This window comes from Amblyomma maculatum, chromosome 1 (genome assembly GCF_055883805.1).
Source record: "Amblyomma maculatum isolate TAMU_Amacu chromosome 1, ASM5588380v1, whole genome shotgun sequence".
Lineage (NCBI taxonomy): Eukaryota > Metazoa > Arthropoda > Arachnida > Ixodida > Ixodidae > Amblyomma > Amblyomma maculatum.
Genome location: NC_139344.1, coordinates 393,797,772 through 393,812,042, shown reverse-complemented (window position 1 = coordinate 393,812,042; position 14,271 = coordinate 393,797,772). Strand labels below are relative to the sequence as shown.

Here is a 14,271-nt window from a genome sequence, read left to right as displayed (position 1 = left end):
TCCCAAGAACGCGGGATCGAATCCCGGCCTCGGCGGCAGCTTTTCGGTGGAGGCGAAAAGCAAGGCGTCCGTGTGCTGTGCGATGTCAGTGCACGTTAAAGAACCCCAGGTGGTCGAAATTTCCGGAGTCCTCCACTACGGCGTCTCTCATAGCCTGAGTTGCTTTGGGACGTTAAACCCCACAAACCAACCAAACCAACCATTTTGCCTGTCACAAACCCCCGCCTTTACGGTCACAAGAGGTGCGGGATCCTCTTTACGATTACTCGTCGTTCCTCTATGAGGGTTGTGAACACATTTAAAAGTTAGGCCGGTCAACCCGTGAAGCACGTGTGTCGGTGTGTGATTGAGGAATAAGTACAAATAGGTCACTTTCTTTTACAAACAATTGAAGGTTTATAAATAGCAGACCAAAATTACACTGATAATAATAGAGTACAATGAAAGAGAATACAACGCCACGACAAGATATTGATAAAGACGAAGAAATAAATGATAAGAGAAAAAAAAAATAACCCGACAATGAACAAAACACTGTGATAAAAATATGAAGACTATAAAGATAATAAAGCAGGTATTTCAGATATTATAAGTATGAGCAAAAGTTACATAAGAACACAGCGTAAAATACTACTAAGTCAGGTCAAAAGTTAACAAAGCGAAAATAATGTTCGATTGAACAACAGTCCGTGGCGAATGAAATTCTCACGTCTTTCTTGTTTGCTGAGGCGTCGAAGGCTGTGTTGCTCGCTAGCGGCGGCCGTACAGGTGCAGAGGACGATGCGTCGATCGCGGGCCCGAAGAACACAATACGCTTTCGGAGCACCGCGGAGTGGCCGGAAGTTTGAATCTTCCCAAACGCACTGGTGAGGGCGTGCTGCTGTCGGTTATTTTATACCCTCGGCCGACTATGCAGCAGCCGCGTCAAGGACAGGCGGTCGCTGCCCCATCGGCTTGTCGAATCTTGTCCAGAGGAGCGACGGAGTCCCGTGAATTTCGCTCTATATTCCAGCCATAAGCTCCCGCATCTTCCGCTGTATAATAGGTGAAGCAGCTTGTGACATTGCCGCATGTGAAATCTTCATCATTAGTCAGGGGCTGCAGCTTGCATATTATTCAATTAAACTGACATGGGTTGTTAGTTCCTCACAGCTGCTTTAAAGGCCCCCTGTCCGGGGTCTGACATTTTATACAAACAAGCTCATTGCTTCGATAAGGTTTCGGTCATAGTCCCCGGAAAACAGCAGAGCACGCGCCGGAAAGCAGCCAGAATACAAATCAAAGCTCTCTCACGCTCCCCTTCGAAAAGCCAGGTTCCTCGCTTGCTACTCTGGCCCGTTGATCCTCGGTGGGGACGTCACAAGCATAGGGGCCATCCACTGGTCCGTCTCTCTGATTGACGGTTGAAGGGTGGGCGGAGGCCACTAACCGTGTTAGGCGCTCGCTGTGCGATTCCGTCTCGCCCGTTTCATTGTCGCGCATGCGGAATCCCTTCTCTGAGACCCAACAGACACCACACCTCTCGCCACACGTGGGGGAGGAAGAGGAGTTTCGCTTGCAGAAGCTAGACGATCGGACAGGAGAATGAAAAACTTCTATAAAACAAAAATAAGAGGGAATGGAATGAAAGGGACACGGCAAAACCGGTTCATTGCGCTGGCTGTAACTGCGTTATTAATTACCTACTCCTCTAAAAAATTAGATGTGGCTTAGCTCTGATTAACCCTAGTTGAATTGCGAATGCAACAGCGGAAGCTTCTTTTGCTTGCTACATTATTCCCCTATCACGCCCTATCAGTATAAGGTGCTACATTATTGGGTCATCATCATCAGCCTGTTTATACCCACTGCAGGGCGAAGGCCTCTCCCATATTTCTCCACTTAACCCGGTTCTGTGCTAGCTGCATCCACTTGACCCCTGCGAACTTCTTAATCTCATCCGCCCACCTAACTTTCTGCCGCCCCCTGCTACGCTTTCCTTCCCTTGGAATCCAGTTTGTTACCCTCAGCGACCATCGGTTATCCTCTCTTCGCCCTACATGTCCTGCCCATGTCCATTTCTTCTTCTTAATTTCCACTAGAATGTCGGTAACTTGAGTTATTTCTCTGACCCACTCTGCACGCTTTCTATCTCTTAATGTTACCCCTACCATTTTTCGTTCCATAGCCCTAAGCTCATCATTTAAGGGTATATGACGCTAGAGCGTAAGCTACCAGCCCACATATAAAGTCGTTTCAACCAAGCCGTATGAACGTACCTGCGTGTCTTAGGGGTAAGAAAAATGCAAACGGTTCTGGCAGGCTTATTCTGAGATCACCCTCCCATATGAAAGGAGCGACCCGAGTTGGCAGCTCCTGCCCGTAGCATAGGTGTAACGTGAAGTCAAATGTCATGGCAGACTGATTTTTTTTATGGGGAGACCGTATCTACGCCTCTTCACGGCGTAGCTGCGGCCACCCGAGGTCTCGCTTTGGCTGCCGGAGTGTTGCTTTCGCAACAAAACGTTTGCGGCCTTGCATTCTGGGAGCGAAGTCTCACAGTCACCAGGGGAGAAATATTTTCGACCGGAAGGTGGACTGTGCCCTTTAAGGAGACACTTTCCTGCTAGCCAAGTTAAGTCAATATGCCCCTAACAATGTTTTCGGGAAGGGTACATGGAAACCAGCAGAACGTCATGAATTTTACAAAATCTAGAAAGGACAGATTTTTAAACCGTGTTTTACAACCGATCTCTTCTTTTCAGAGTAGTAACTATACGACTGGAGAAGTTTGCTGTTCAGCCACTTGAAATGCAGGTATCTGCCACCAGTGCCTTGTGTGCTTTATGTTAATATTGTACAGCATCTTTTATGATTAGTTCGTGTGGCACGCGTACTCTACGTCTTGGGCATTGTTGGGGCGTCCATAGCAGCAAATATTTATAAACTGCCATGTTTGGTCACAGTGCCACCTTGAAAAAGACAAATATTAAACTAGTGGATAACATATGTTTAAACATGTAGTAGTGGTGGTGGTAGCAAGTGGTTATTTATTAAAATAATAAGAAAAGGCGGAAAAAAGATTTTTTGCCACCCCGGCATCTGCCATCTCAATTCCTGAAACACCTGAACTGGGTGGCGGAAATAGAGATAGCGAAGAGGAAGGGAGAGGAAGTCAAATACATGAGCGACAGAGAGAAAGGACTGGGTAGCATAAATTAATGTATAAAACTATAACACACTGTGTTACAGTCAATGGTAGTGAGGATCGATGTACTGCAGCATTCCGCGTTGCAGGCGGGCCTCGACAGTGCCGGCGGTGGGCTGCCGACGCCGGGTTGCCATCTTTGCCTCCTTTCCCGTAACGCTGCACTTAGGTCTAACCAAAGTTCAGCGCAGGCATAATTAAATTTTTTTATTTATTTATTTATTTCTTTTTTTGCAGAAGGCGCATCAAAAGAAGAGCTGCCATGGCCAGGGATACTTTTAAAAATTGTTTGAATAGATTCGTCATACAGTGGGCCTGCTTTTTACCATCCTGTTTTAATACGCATAAATTCATTTTGAATATGAACTGTTTGTGCAGTGTTTCCAGTAAAGCCTTGTGCACCTTGAATGTTTTCAGGGACAGTGCATTTTCGTAAAGCTTGGCTGACATGTGTGCCACTTGGATGGAAATTTTGATTGTGTACACTAAATGCCTTATTGTGTTTATGAAAGTAAAGCAGACGACACAAAACTCAGTAGATGCTGCATATTCTGTTGTCTGCTTTACTTAATGGCCGCGTTTGGGCGAGTTGGTTTAATATATGTTGATCGTAAAAGCGCAAGTGTGTCGTTGAAATTTTCATGGTGACAGATATGCTATTGTTAATGTTTTACACCAAAGGGAAACGTCCAAATGTCCGCCTCTAGACGTTCACCGGACGTTCGTAAGACATAGTCCGATGTCACGTGTCCACGTAGGGTGGTTTCACTTCAGCTCCCTCAGTCGGACGCTTACCTCGTCCGCATCTGGAAAAAGCGGAAGCGACTATTGAGCATCATTTGCACGTAGCCCAATAATTCTCGCCTTTCCGAGCGGGCAAACAATTTGACGCGACAGGTCGAAAAGCATTGCATTGTGCACTATCAACGGCACGCTAATTCAAAAAAAAGGACTTGGCGTCTACTTAAAGAGTTCCATGAGCCTCAGCCGGCTCCGGTTCCCACTCCTGAAAAGCATCATTCCAAGCTACGAGATCTCTATAGTCTTTCATTCCTTACGTAGCATTTATCCTCCCTACACTGGCGCCTCAAATGCAGAGCTTGATGAGTCGTTAACCCTCCTGGATCTCGAGTATATGCGCTAGAACAGCTAGAGCGGAAGTCAGCTCCAGGTGCGGACCAGCTAGGTTATCTACTTCGATCATTCGAATTACCTCTCCAACAAGGGCAAAGAACATTTTCAGAGCATTAGTTTCCACTGAGAAGAAGGCACCCACTCGGCATCTTTAAGACGACCCATATTTCCGGAGTCCTCCACTACGGCGTCTCTCATAGCCTGAGTCGCTTTGGGACGTTAAACCCCACAAACCAAACCAAACCATTACAACCGTACGTATATGACCGAATCCAAGCAAAAAACCACGCTTCAAAATCTACCCCATTGTCTCTAACATCATGCTCTGGACTGACCATGGAACGGATGGCGCTCAATCGGCTAGAGGCCCATATTAAGTCCACAGATTTATTTCCCTTTAAGGAATTGGCTTCCGAAAAGGCGTGTCTGCTCAGGACTTCCTTTTCCTCCTCACAAAAATTTGAACATCCTTCCTTTTCCCAGATCCAATCCATATAGTTGCCCGCCCGTGATGTGCGTTGAGCATTGGATGACATTTCCCATGGTAGATAGATAGCTGGATTTTTTGACAGGAAAGGCAGAGAGGTCTCCGCGCCCAAATAACCTCAAAATCGCCCCTATTTCAGTATGTGGTTCAACCGATACTAAGATAGGGAGACGTTCTGCTCGCGTTTACAATCGTTTCTATATACTACTGAATCGTGAATCGTCTACAAAGACGCATCACGAACATCGGAGCGGCTGCTTACTCAGTTGACAGCGTCAGGGAGGTGGTGACACACACCCTTGGCCCTTACACATGATCCTCCACCTACAGCGACCCTAGAGAGAATTCAAAACCTCTATCTAGCACCCCTAACCCTTCAGTATATACTACATACACTGGTTCAATATTAGCTATATGCGCTATTCATGCGGGAGGTATTTACGTAGAACTACAGCGTGATCTACATGAAGCTCATACCGAACTACGCGCCCTCACTGTCGCACTGAGGTGGATTCCTAGGCACGCTAGGATCCCTGGCAATATAGTGCACCGCCTCGCCTGTGAACTTCAGACCGGGTGCCTAGGATTCCTGGACCTTATCCACCCACATGGGACGCTACTCTTCGCTACAAAAAGTAGATCAGTCTTCACTATGACAACATTGAGAACTCTTCGCACATTTCGTGTCCAGAAAAATCCCTCACTGCAACTACGCATTCTTCGACGCACACACCTCAATGCACTCCTGGGAACTCCGATATTTTCTCTACCGTATCAGACAATCTCCCATATGTTCGAATTGCCCTGAACCTTATGCTAATTTGGAACACAGAATTTTCTCCTGCCCCGTTGCAATTCAGTTCCTTCGTTTACAACACCCTTCTCCCCCAACGTGGCGGGCTTGGTTAGCCTCGGACGATCTGACGGACAGGCTGACCTCGGTGACATTGCCTACCACTGGAACTTGGCCGTTGAGTCACGGCTGCAGTTAATTTCGTTCACTGGAGCCACGATTGGGAGCACCACAATCGTGGCGCGCGAATGCATGCACGTCTCGTGGTAGTTTTTGTATTTCGCGGGCTTTCTTAGAAGATCGGAAAAACGATGCACGTGAGGCTTTCTTTAACGCTAATAAATGGAATGTGGGTTTAGAAAAGGTCTCTCCAATTTTGCGAATCGCATCTCAAAGCAATATTTAGTACAATTGTTTTTTTTTTAATTACCTTAATTATGAAATTCATTCATTGCAAAACAAAAATTTCTGTGATGTGCAAAACGGCTGGCAACTGTAAGAAGTTGTTTCCCTGAATACCTTAAATGTTTTATTTAAAAAAAAAAAAAAAGCCCTCGTCTAATGTTAGCAGGGACAGGGATTGCGCACGAGTGGGCCGAAATTATTGATTACATACATCCTCATATCACAAATTTTAGAGCGCATGGCGGCAGAACGCAGTAGGGTGCAGCGAATTGATATGTAACTCTGGTTTCTTAAGAAGCATTAGCTAAGGTTTTACGAAACAAGAGGTCATCTAGCTTTGAGTTGTGGTCACAGTCGATATATGCTAGAGGTAAAACATTCCTGAAGACTTTGAGGCGCAATTAACTAAACTCATGTTCGTGATTTGCATGATTAGACAAAGAAAGAAGGAATCCCTTTTCTTGAGATTAAAGACATTAAAAGCTTGTTGAGCACAACGCAACGATTAATAGAAATAGTAATGACATGTGTAAAAAAACGTGGGTTAGGAAACATTCGGGAACCAACAAAATCTATACGCACAAAAAGAGGGACAGCCGCTTGGATAACTTGGTGTGACGGAGATGATTCAAGAGATAGCAAATGTGGTACGGACGGGGCGCTTCTAGAGAGTCGATTTAGATTATAAAGAGAGCGGGGATATCAGAGACGCAGGAGATCCGTTTGGCTCGTGCTGAAGTGGACGAAACCGGGCTATAGTGACGATGACTGATTCCTGCCCCATTTCGTTTTTGCCTTCTCTGTGCGCGTGCGAAGCAGAGAAAGAAGCAGCGGCCTGCTCACGAGGCGCGTGTTTTTCTTCGGCGGCACACACCCAGCTCGAACGGCGGCTGGACTTCGCTCTTAGGACGCCACCGACAGAGGCAAGTGAAGTTGTGAACCCTTTTACGTCCTCCTGGAGCGCGATCTGCACTTTGCACCCGGGAGGGTTGTGCTGACGCATGAGGCCGCCCTCGCTGCTTGCAGTGCGCTGATCAGTATTCGCCAGTCAGCGAGCCTCCCCTTAGTCCGCCATTATAGTTGCCGACGCTGGCGTTCAGCAGCATGCGTGTTTTACGATCCGATGTGCTCGGATTCTGATCTATGATTGGCACAGCATAGTCTCGGCAGCCTCTTTGTACGGAGTGATCATGCAATCTTGTGACTTTAGCTCCTCAGCTACCACGTACGTCATCCAGCTACCAGTCGTAAGCGACCATCCGATGTCACATAGTGGTCACAACGTCCTAGGCCACAAACAGATGCGGCTCTGAAATCAACTCCTTATTCGGCACACGCAAAAGCACTAATGAACCAGGCGGCGGCGATGGCAGCAAAAATGTTCGCCATAGCCGCTGAGAATCCCGTTACACTCGTAAGCGCTCAATTTAAAGTCGGCGAAGAAACATCTATAGATGGAGCCACCAAATACACGAAACTTACGATAATATGAAACTGTCGAAGCACGCGAGTGGCTGTAATCATTTGATATCTCTGTGCATATGCTGTGAGTGATGAAGCCTCATCTAGGCGAAGCAGAGCATGGAGAAACAACGAGCACATGTAATTTCTGCGTGCTCTACAAGCAAAATGACAATGCTGCGTGACAGCGGCTATTGGCAGGAACAAATAAAGATTCGTGGCAACATAATGTCCCTTCTTAAACAAGCCATGCGAACGTCCCGGCATGACCTTGAATTAACATGCCTAACTGCACTCAAGAGCCCTGCAACGTTGATTCCTGTCACACCCTCCCACCCCAAATGTGCAACCCGAGTTGGTACCTCCTCCCAACTCAGTGATATCATGTTGTATCGTTACGTCACACTACCCTTTTGCTGATCAGTGCTTCGCCATTTTATACCTGCCAACTACCATTTAAGTCACGGGCCAACACGTACTGATGTCACTGTGGTGTGACTAATGAGGTTGAGGCTGACATGAAACTCGGCTTTTGTGTTGAACAGAGCCAGAGCTCTAAACATAGCGTAAGAGCATTCGCGGCGTCGCTGTCACGTGCTCTTTTCCTCAGCCACTCTACCTCAGCCTAACTTTTTCTTTCCAAACTCGATTTTGGTGTACTGCAAAGTTGGTGCAGTTGAAGTTAACCGACCAAGGTAAAAAAAAAAAAAAAATTGAAGGTTTAACACGGCTGAACCAGGTTAGACAAAGCGAAAGTGCACGACTCCTCCATGGATGTCTGCGAACCTCAAGGACATCGCAGCCGGGTCTAGACGATACGAAGGTGTCGAGGGAATTTTGAAGAGCGGGTCCTGCAGCCTCCAAGGAGGCGAGCCAGATGTTCAGAGGTCACTGAAAAGGGTATCCAGGGGACTGGAATGCTGTATGGCTAATGTATATTTGTAGAGATATATGTACCAGTAGGAATGAAGTTTGCCAGGTGTGCGAAGAAGTAGGAGTGCGATGTAGAAGCGAAGAAACAAGCGAGCTCCGACTCCGCGCACCACACGTGCGAAGAAGCGGGCGGCGCGGATGTCGCGCGCCGCTAGGCATTTTCAGGGCCATATGGAAAACGCCGACCGTGCTACGGAAAGGAGTAGCAAAGCTTTCGCTTTAATAGAATTACGCTTTGGAAGCGCTACAGCCTTCTTATTCACAGTGAGGTAAGCGGTGCCTGGGCCATCCGTGAGTATCCAAACACATCCCGGATATATCCGCCAGGAAGGACAGCAGAATATATAGTATATGTAGCAAGGTACAGTACATAGTAGAAATCATAAAACACAAAATAAACAAGACACAATAATGGCTAAACTACACCGAATACAAGCCCAAAATAAAGAAAATTGAATAAACTGTAAGTGCCTCAAAGCGTTACGCGTGGGCTTTCTTCATTCACCAAGCAAGCATGGCGCGCATAACTATAGCTATTACAGGCTTGTGCTTCTACTCCGACGACCAACTAGCCCGCTCGCAAGTACTATTGTGCTTCTAGCCTTTAGTGCGCTTCTAGCCTTCTAGACGCCCAGCGGTTCTTTTTAGTGCCTCTATAAGCTCCGACTGTCGTGCTGCACCGGTCGCATAGGCGCACATGTATACGATGACCAGTGTGTGTATCTAGACCTATATAGTGACTTGTATCTCCCAGGAGCATTTCGATTTCGGCTGCCAGGATGTCTCGCTGCAATTCGACCACCACCGTGGAGATCGCCGGGGGATCGCGGCCGCCATCTCCCTCTGTGTGCATCGTGAGCGAGCAGCGCCCGCCGAGCCCTTCTGTGTGCATCACGAGCGGGCCGTGTCCACCATCCTCCTCTGTGTGCATCACGAGCGAGCCGTGTCCGCCATCCCCCTCGGTATGCATCGTGAGCGAGCAGCGTCCACCATCCCCGTCGGTGTGCATCGTGAGCGAGCAGCGCCCGCCATCCCCTTCGGTATGCATCGTGAGCGAGCAGCGCCCGCCATCCCCTTCGGTATGCATCGTGAGCGAGCAGCGTCCACCATCCCCGTCGGTGTGCATCGTGAGCGAGCAGCGTTCACCATCCCCTTCGGTGTGCATCGTGAGCGAGCAGCGCCCACCATCCCCCTCCGTATGCGTCGTCACAGAGGGTCGCTCGCCCAGCTCATGCGTCAGCGGGTCGTCGCGGAGGTCGCCTACCACGGTTGAGGTCATCGAGATTCCCAAGCGCTCCTCCTCTTCGACGGTCCATATAATCCAGGACTAGTCATCGCGACCGTTTCTCGAAGACGGCGCTTAGACGATTTGCGCTGCCTCCTATTGGATTAATAGCGGGCCAATAAGTGCTCGCAAAAAAATTTCAATCCTTAACCACGTCAAATAAAGCATCTTTTGGAGGCTTATTTCTTACGTAATGAGAACTAGAGTGGATAAGGCAAGCCGATGACGACTGCTAAGAGGTGAGTGCGCAACTGAGGAAACTAGGGGAACTTCGGGTGCTCAGCATTTCGCTCGGCACTGGCTGTTCGGCGCGTACGTGATTTGTTCCAGAGGAGCATCAGGATAGGAAATCTGTGGATTCGTTTCTATACAAACAGTGAACAGATAAATGCGAAGAATGAAGTCGACTACCTTTTCAATGTTTTGTTTTCAGCAGCTCTTGCAAACCAATCCACGCCACGTGACGTCGCACAGCCCTACGACCAATCAGTGCCAGCCATGTCGGCTGCCAACTACCACCTGAGCCATGCCCGCGATTTTCCGCTCACAAATACGCCGGATTTTCTGGAAAACGGGGGGCTTTACCGCGTTAAAACATCGTGACAAAGATATATCTACAAAAAGGGGCAAAATAGGACCCAACACCTCCAACAAGATCCGTGGCCGGAGTTTAGGACGTCCAGGGCACAGCATGAGACGAGCGCGCCAAGCACAAAAACTTCGTTCTCGTCCTCCCTTATCCGTGGCAATATTTGTAAGGCGCAGCCAGACTGCTAGGGCCACCGAATAATGGCTTCCTCCTTCCAGCACGGAAGCTGCTCCTAAGTGGTGGCGAAGGAACTATCAACTGCGTGGCGGATGGACGACGAGTTTTCAGAATCCTGCTAGCGGAGATGGCCATCGATGAGCGAGCCATGGCAGAAATGTTACCTCCCAACGCCCGCTGTCATAACCCATAAAGTGCGATGTCATCGCGTTCAGGGGACTACGAGGAAAATCAGGCATCCCGCAGGACTGAATCTAATCATCCCCCCCCCCCCCCCCCCTATTTTTCGTAACATGCATCCCATATTTAACACAGAAAGGAGGAAGAAGAGAACAGAAGCACTAATCAGACGCTTCAATTAGATGGGCAGCAAGTCTGTTGCGTACGTGGACGCGGCAAGTCTGGTGCGGCGGTCGCCTCAGTGGTCGACGGCCGAGGTGCCCCCGTATCATCCGCCACCATTAGAAGCCGCAACACGGAAACGGCTGAAGTTGCGATAGCGCTCGCTTGCGTCGGAACGGAAGCCAATTTCATAATAGACGATGGCAAAACGGCCATCTAGAATTTTTAAAAGGGTAGGGTCTCGCCGGAAGCGGCAAGGATTCTGGCCAGTAGACGACTAAACAGGAAAATTAGCCTAGTTTGGACCCCTGCACACGCGTCCGTTCCTGGGAACGAAGCGGCCCACGAGTTAGCCCGAGCTCTACTCCCGGGTAACTGTGGAGCCGCCCGACGGCCCGACTGCCGGAACATGGACGAGCGTCTGTAAAATTATACGGAGATTCTCGAAAAACACAGGTTAGACTGGTGTCATCACCGGATAAAAGTCTAAACAAAAGGGAGGCAGTCGTATGGCGGCGCCTGCAAGCTGGGAATTTCGTAAACCCAGTCTCGGCATATTATGTCCAGATAAACGATAGAAATAACGATACATACAAGCACTGTGAGGCGAGAAGGACCCTCGATCACTCAATCTGGGAATGCGCTAGCTCATCAGGGGCTAAAGCAAATATAGATTGTATGGAAGTCTGGGAAGCCCTGCTGCGGAGCGATATCGCTCCGCAGCAGGGCTTCCCAGACTTCCATTTCTTCCGCCAGGCGGATGGCTTCTGTGGAGCAGAGACATATGTCTCTGCTCCACAGAAGCCATCCGCCTGGCGGAAGAAGCCGCAAAGAGACAAGACCTCTTTGCCTGTTTCTAATCGCGGAGGTTTCGGCCCCCGTCCCCTAGGCCTGCTTGCCGGGGACAGGGACAAGAAGGCCTCCTTATCTCGTGGAAGAATATAATTATCATCATCCTTAATATAGTCAAGGTGGCAGCGGGCAGTAGCAATGCATCCAAAGGTAATGTAGGTAATTCATTCATTCATAACTCTTTATAAGGATGGAGGCCTAGAGGAAGTGGGTGGGTTAGGTGAGGGCGCTAAAGCGACTTGTGCCGGACAGAACAAGAAACCGCGAAAGGCCGGCAGCGTCGTGGCGGTCACTTTAAGCGAACATAGGGTGCAACTCTAGATTCCTGCGGTCAGCTGAAACATGCATCAGTTCATTTCAGTCGTGTCCGACTCATCGTGACCCTATGGACCATGTCACGCCACGCTTTCCCGTCTCTCACTATCTTCCTAACATCACATAACTTCATCTGCAGTTCCTCGAGGATGCCATCTAACCATCGCGTTCGCTGCCTACCCCTTCTCCGGCGACCCTCAACCTTTCCCAACATCAAATCTTTCTCCAGCGACTCCTCTCTTCTCATCAGATGACCAAAGTAGCTGAGCTTTAACTTTATAATTTGACCCTCCAATGAGCAGTCCGGGTTTATGGTCTACAATATCGACTGATTTGATCTTCTGGCAGTCCAAGGAACTCTCAAGTCTTCGCCAGCACCACAGTTCAAACGCGTCACGCATACATGCATAGCGGGTGTTCTATTTCAGTGTTTACTGTTTAAAGATCGTTTTCTTTTAAACCCTGCGAGAGATACCTCGGTGCGGTCTCTGTATCGAGATGAATTGCACAGCAAGGCAGGCCTTTTTATTTGTTCAGTGATGAAAATATTAATTGCTAAAATTAACTAATCATCGTATTTGATATCGAGCCAAAATTACATTAGGCAATTGAGGGCTGTCAACATAGAAGCAGAGCAGTTTTTAAATTTTTCTTATTCGCAATGTATTTAGAAATAGTTAATGAAAAAAAAAAATACGTATTTTATTTTACCTAAGTCTAAGTTGGCTCTCTGAAATGAATGTTTTTAAAATGACGTCGCTGGGTGTATTGTAACCATAGGTCTCTTCGATTTGGCTTGCACTGGCAGCACTAGTTCTGAAAAGTGCTGCAGCGGTGTCAGGTGGTCACGTGAGCGTGCAGTGCCAGTTCCGACACTGGCGTGCGGCGGCAGCTGCCAAAACGAGTACGCAAGTGTAGGACTCACCTAGCAGACGCGTTTGCGCATCATGCATCGCGTGCTGTAACATGATCACGTCCAGTTTCGAAGCCAGCTGCCGTAGGCCTACAGCGCTCGATCGGAAAGTGACGACGACGAACAGTGACACCAACTGACCAAATACGTGCGACTGCGCACGATCGTTATATCGGACGGTCTGCGAAGGTGCCATTCATGCGCCTGGGTACGAGAGAATTAACGTTGTAAGCAGTTGCCACGAGTACTAGTTTAAATAATTAAGACTGCCTAACAAGACGCTTGATTGGTTTCCACGAACTTACTTCTGTCCAAAAGCACTAGCTGACGAACGTATATGCTTGTACCTCATTGCGCTCTCAGACATTCTATGTGCTCCGTGGGCGACAAGTTTGATGTCGCAAAGTCGCTGCGCAAGCTGTCTTGTGGCACACACACTTGGCTCGACAGAAACTCGATCGATCGCAACTGATTTCTGTTCGCATCCACCCGTCTTCCGAGGTCACAACGCGATAAAAAAAAAATACTACATAGGACAACGCGCGCGAAGGTGCCGTATCGCGGCCACGTACCACTACATATGTGGCCACAACTACACATAATACCGCTCCTCCATCAACAAAATGCCAATCACCAGCATGCAGCCCAACTACCTTGTATACGCAACCATTTGCGAATCCGTTAGCAGCGAACCGTCCGGGTTCTGGAGGAGACGGACTTTACAAAAGCTATGCAGAACGATGCGCAGCGTCGTCTGCTCTAGGCCAAGCGGAGCGTACGCCATACTGCACTTTTTTCTGCACCTCTTCTGGAGCGAGTGCAGAGTGAGCGAGAACTCGTGCAGAACTAGCCCTGCACCTTGACAAAACGAGGAGAGAAGTGCAGACGGCGCGCGCGGCACTGGCAAAACGAGGACGGCGGTGCTGTACTACTTGAACTAGTGCAGCTGGTGCAGCCAAATCGAAGAGACCTCAAGGTGGCTAGAATAGTGTAGCGGAAGCTGTGTAAGCTGCTTCTGAAGCATTAATTAGAAAGATGATTTTCATATTTACTGCACAGCTAAACCTCGTTACAAGAGAAACTCGGTACTAAGGTGCATTGGCAAGCGTTTTTTGATTGGTTTTCAAACCTGTGAAAATATTGGCGAAACGTTTCAAAAACGCTCTTTATTAATCCGTCAACTCATTTTCAACAAAAAGAAACGCATCAGCTTATAAGCGGCGGAAACACAGGCGTGGGAATATTCTTCTCTGTGGGCTTATGAGCGCTGTCCTACTTCTGGCGAAACTTCATGAAGCAGGGAACAACGCAGAGGTGAAGCTTGCATACTGAACAGATGATCCTTGACCTCTTATCTTTCTAGGCGGTTGAACAGTATCTGCAGCGCTTGTATGAAGT

General features: G+C 48.4%; 1 protein-coding gene across 1 annotated transcript; it reads left to right on the top strand.

Annotated features, from left to right (window-relative positions):
• Positions 1-9,162: 9,162 nt before the first annotated feature.
• On the top strand, positions 9,163-9,816 carry LOC146208587 (uncharacterized). Its single transcript, XM_084587301.1, has one exon. The coding sequence runs from the start codon at positions 9,180-9,182 to the stop codon at positions 9,729-9,731; it is 552 nt and encodes a 183-aa protein (XP_084443427.1). The 5' UTR covers positions 9,163-9,179; the 3' UTR covers positions 9,732-9,816.
• The last annotated feature ends 4,455 nt before the right edge of the window (positions 9,817-14,271 follow it).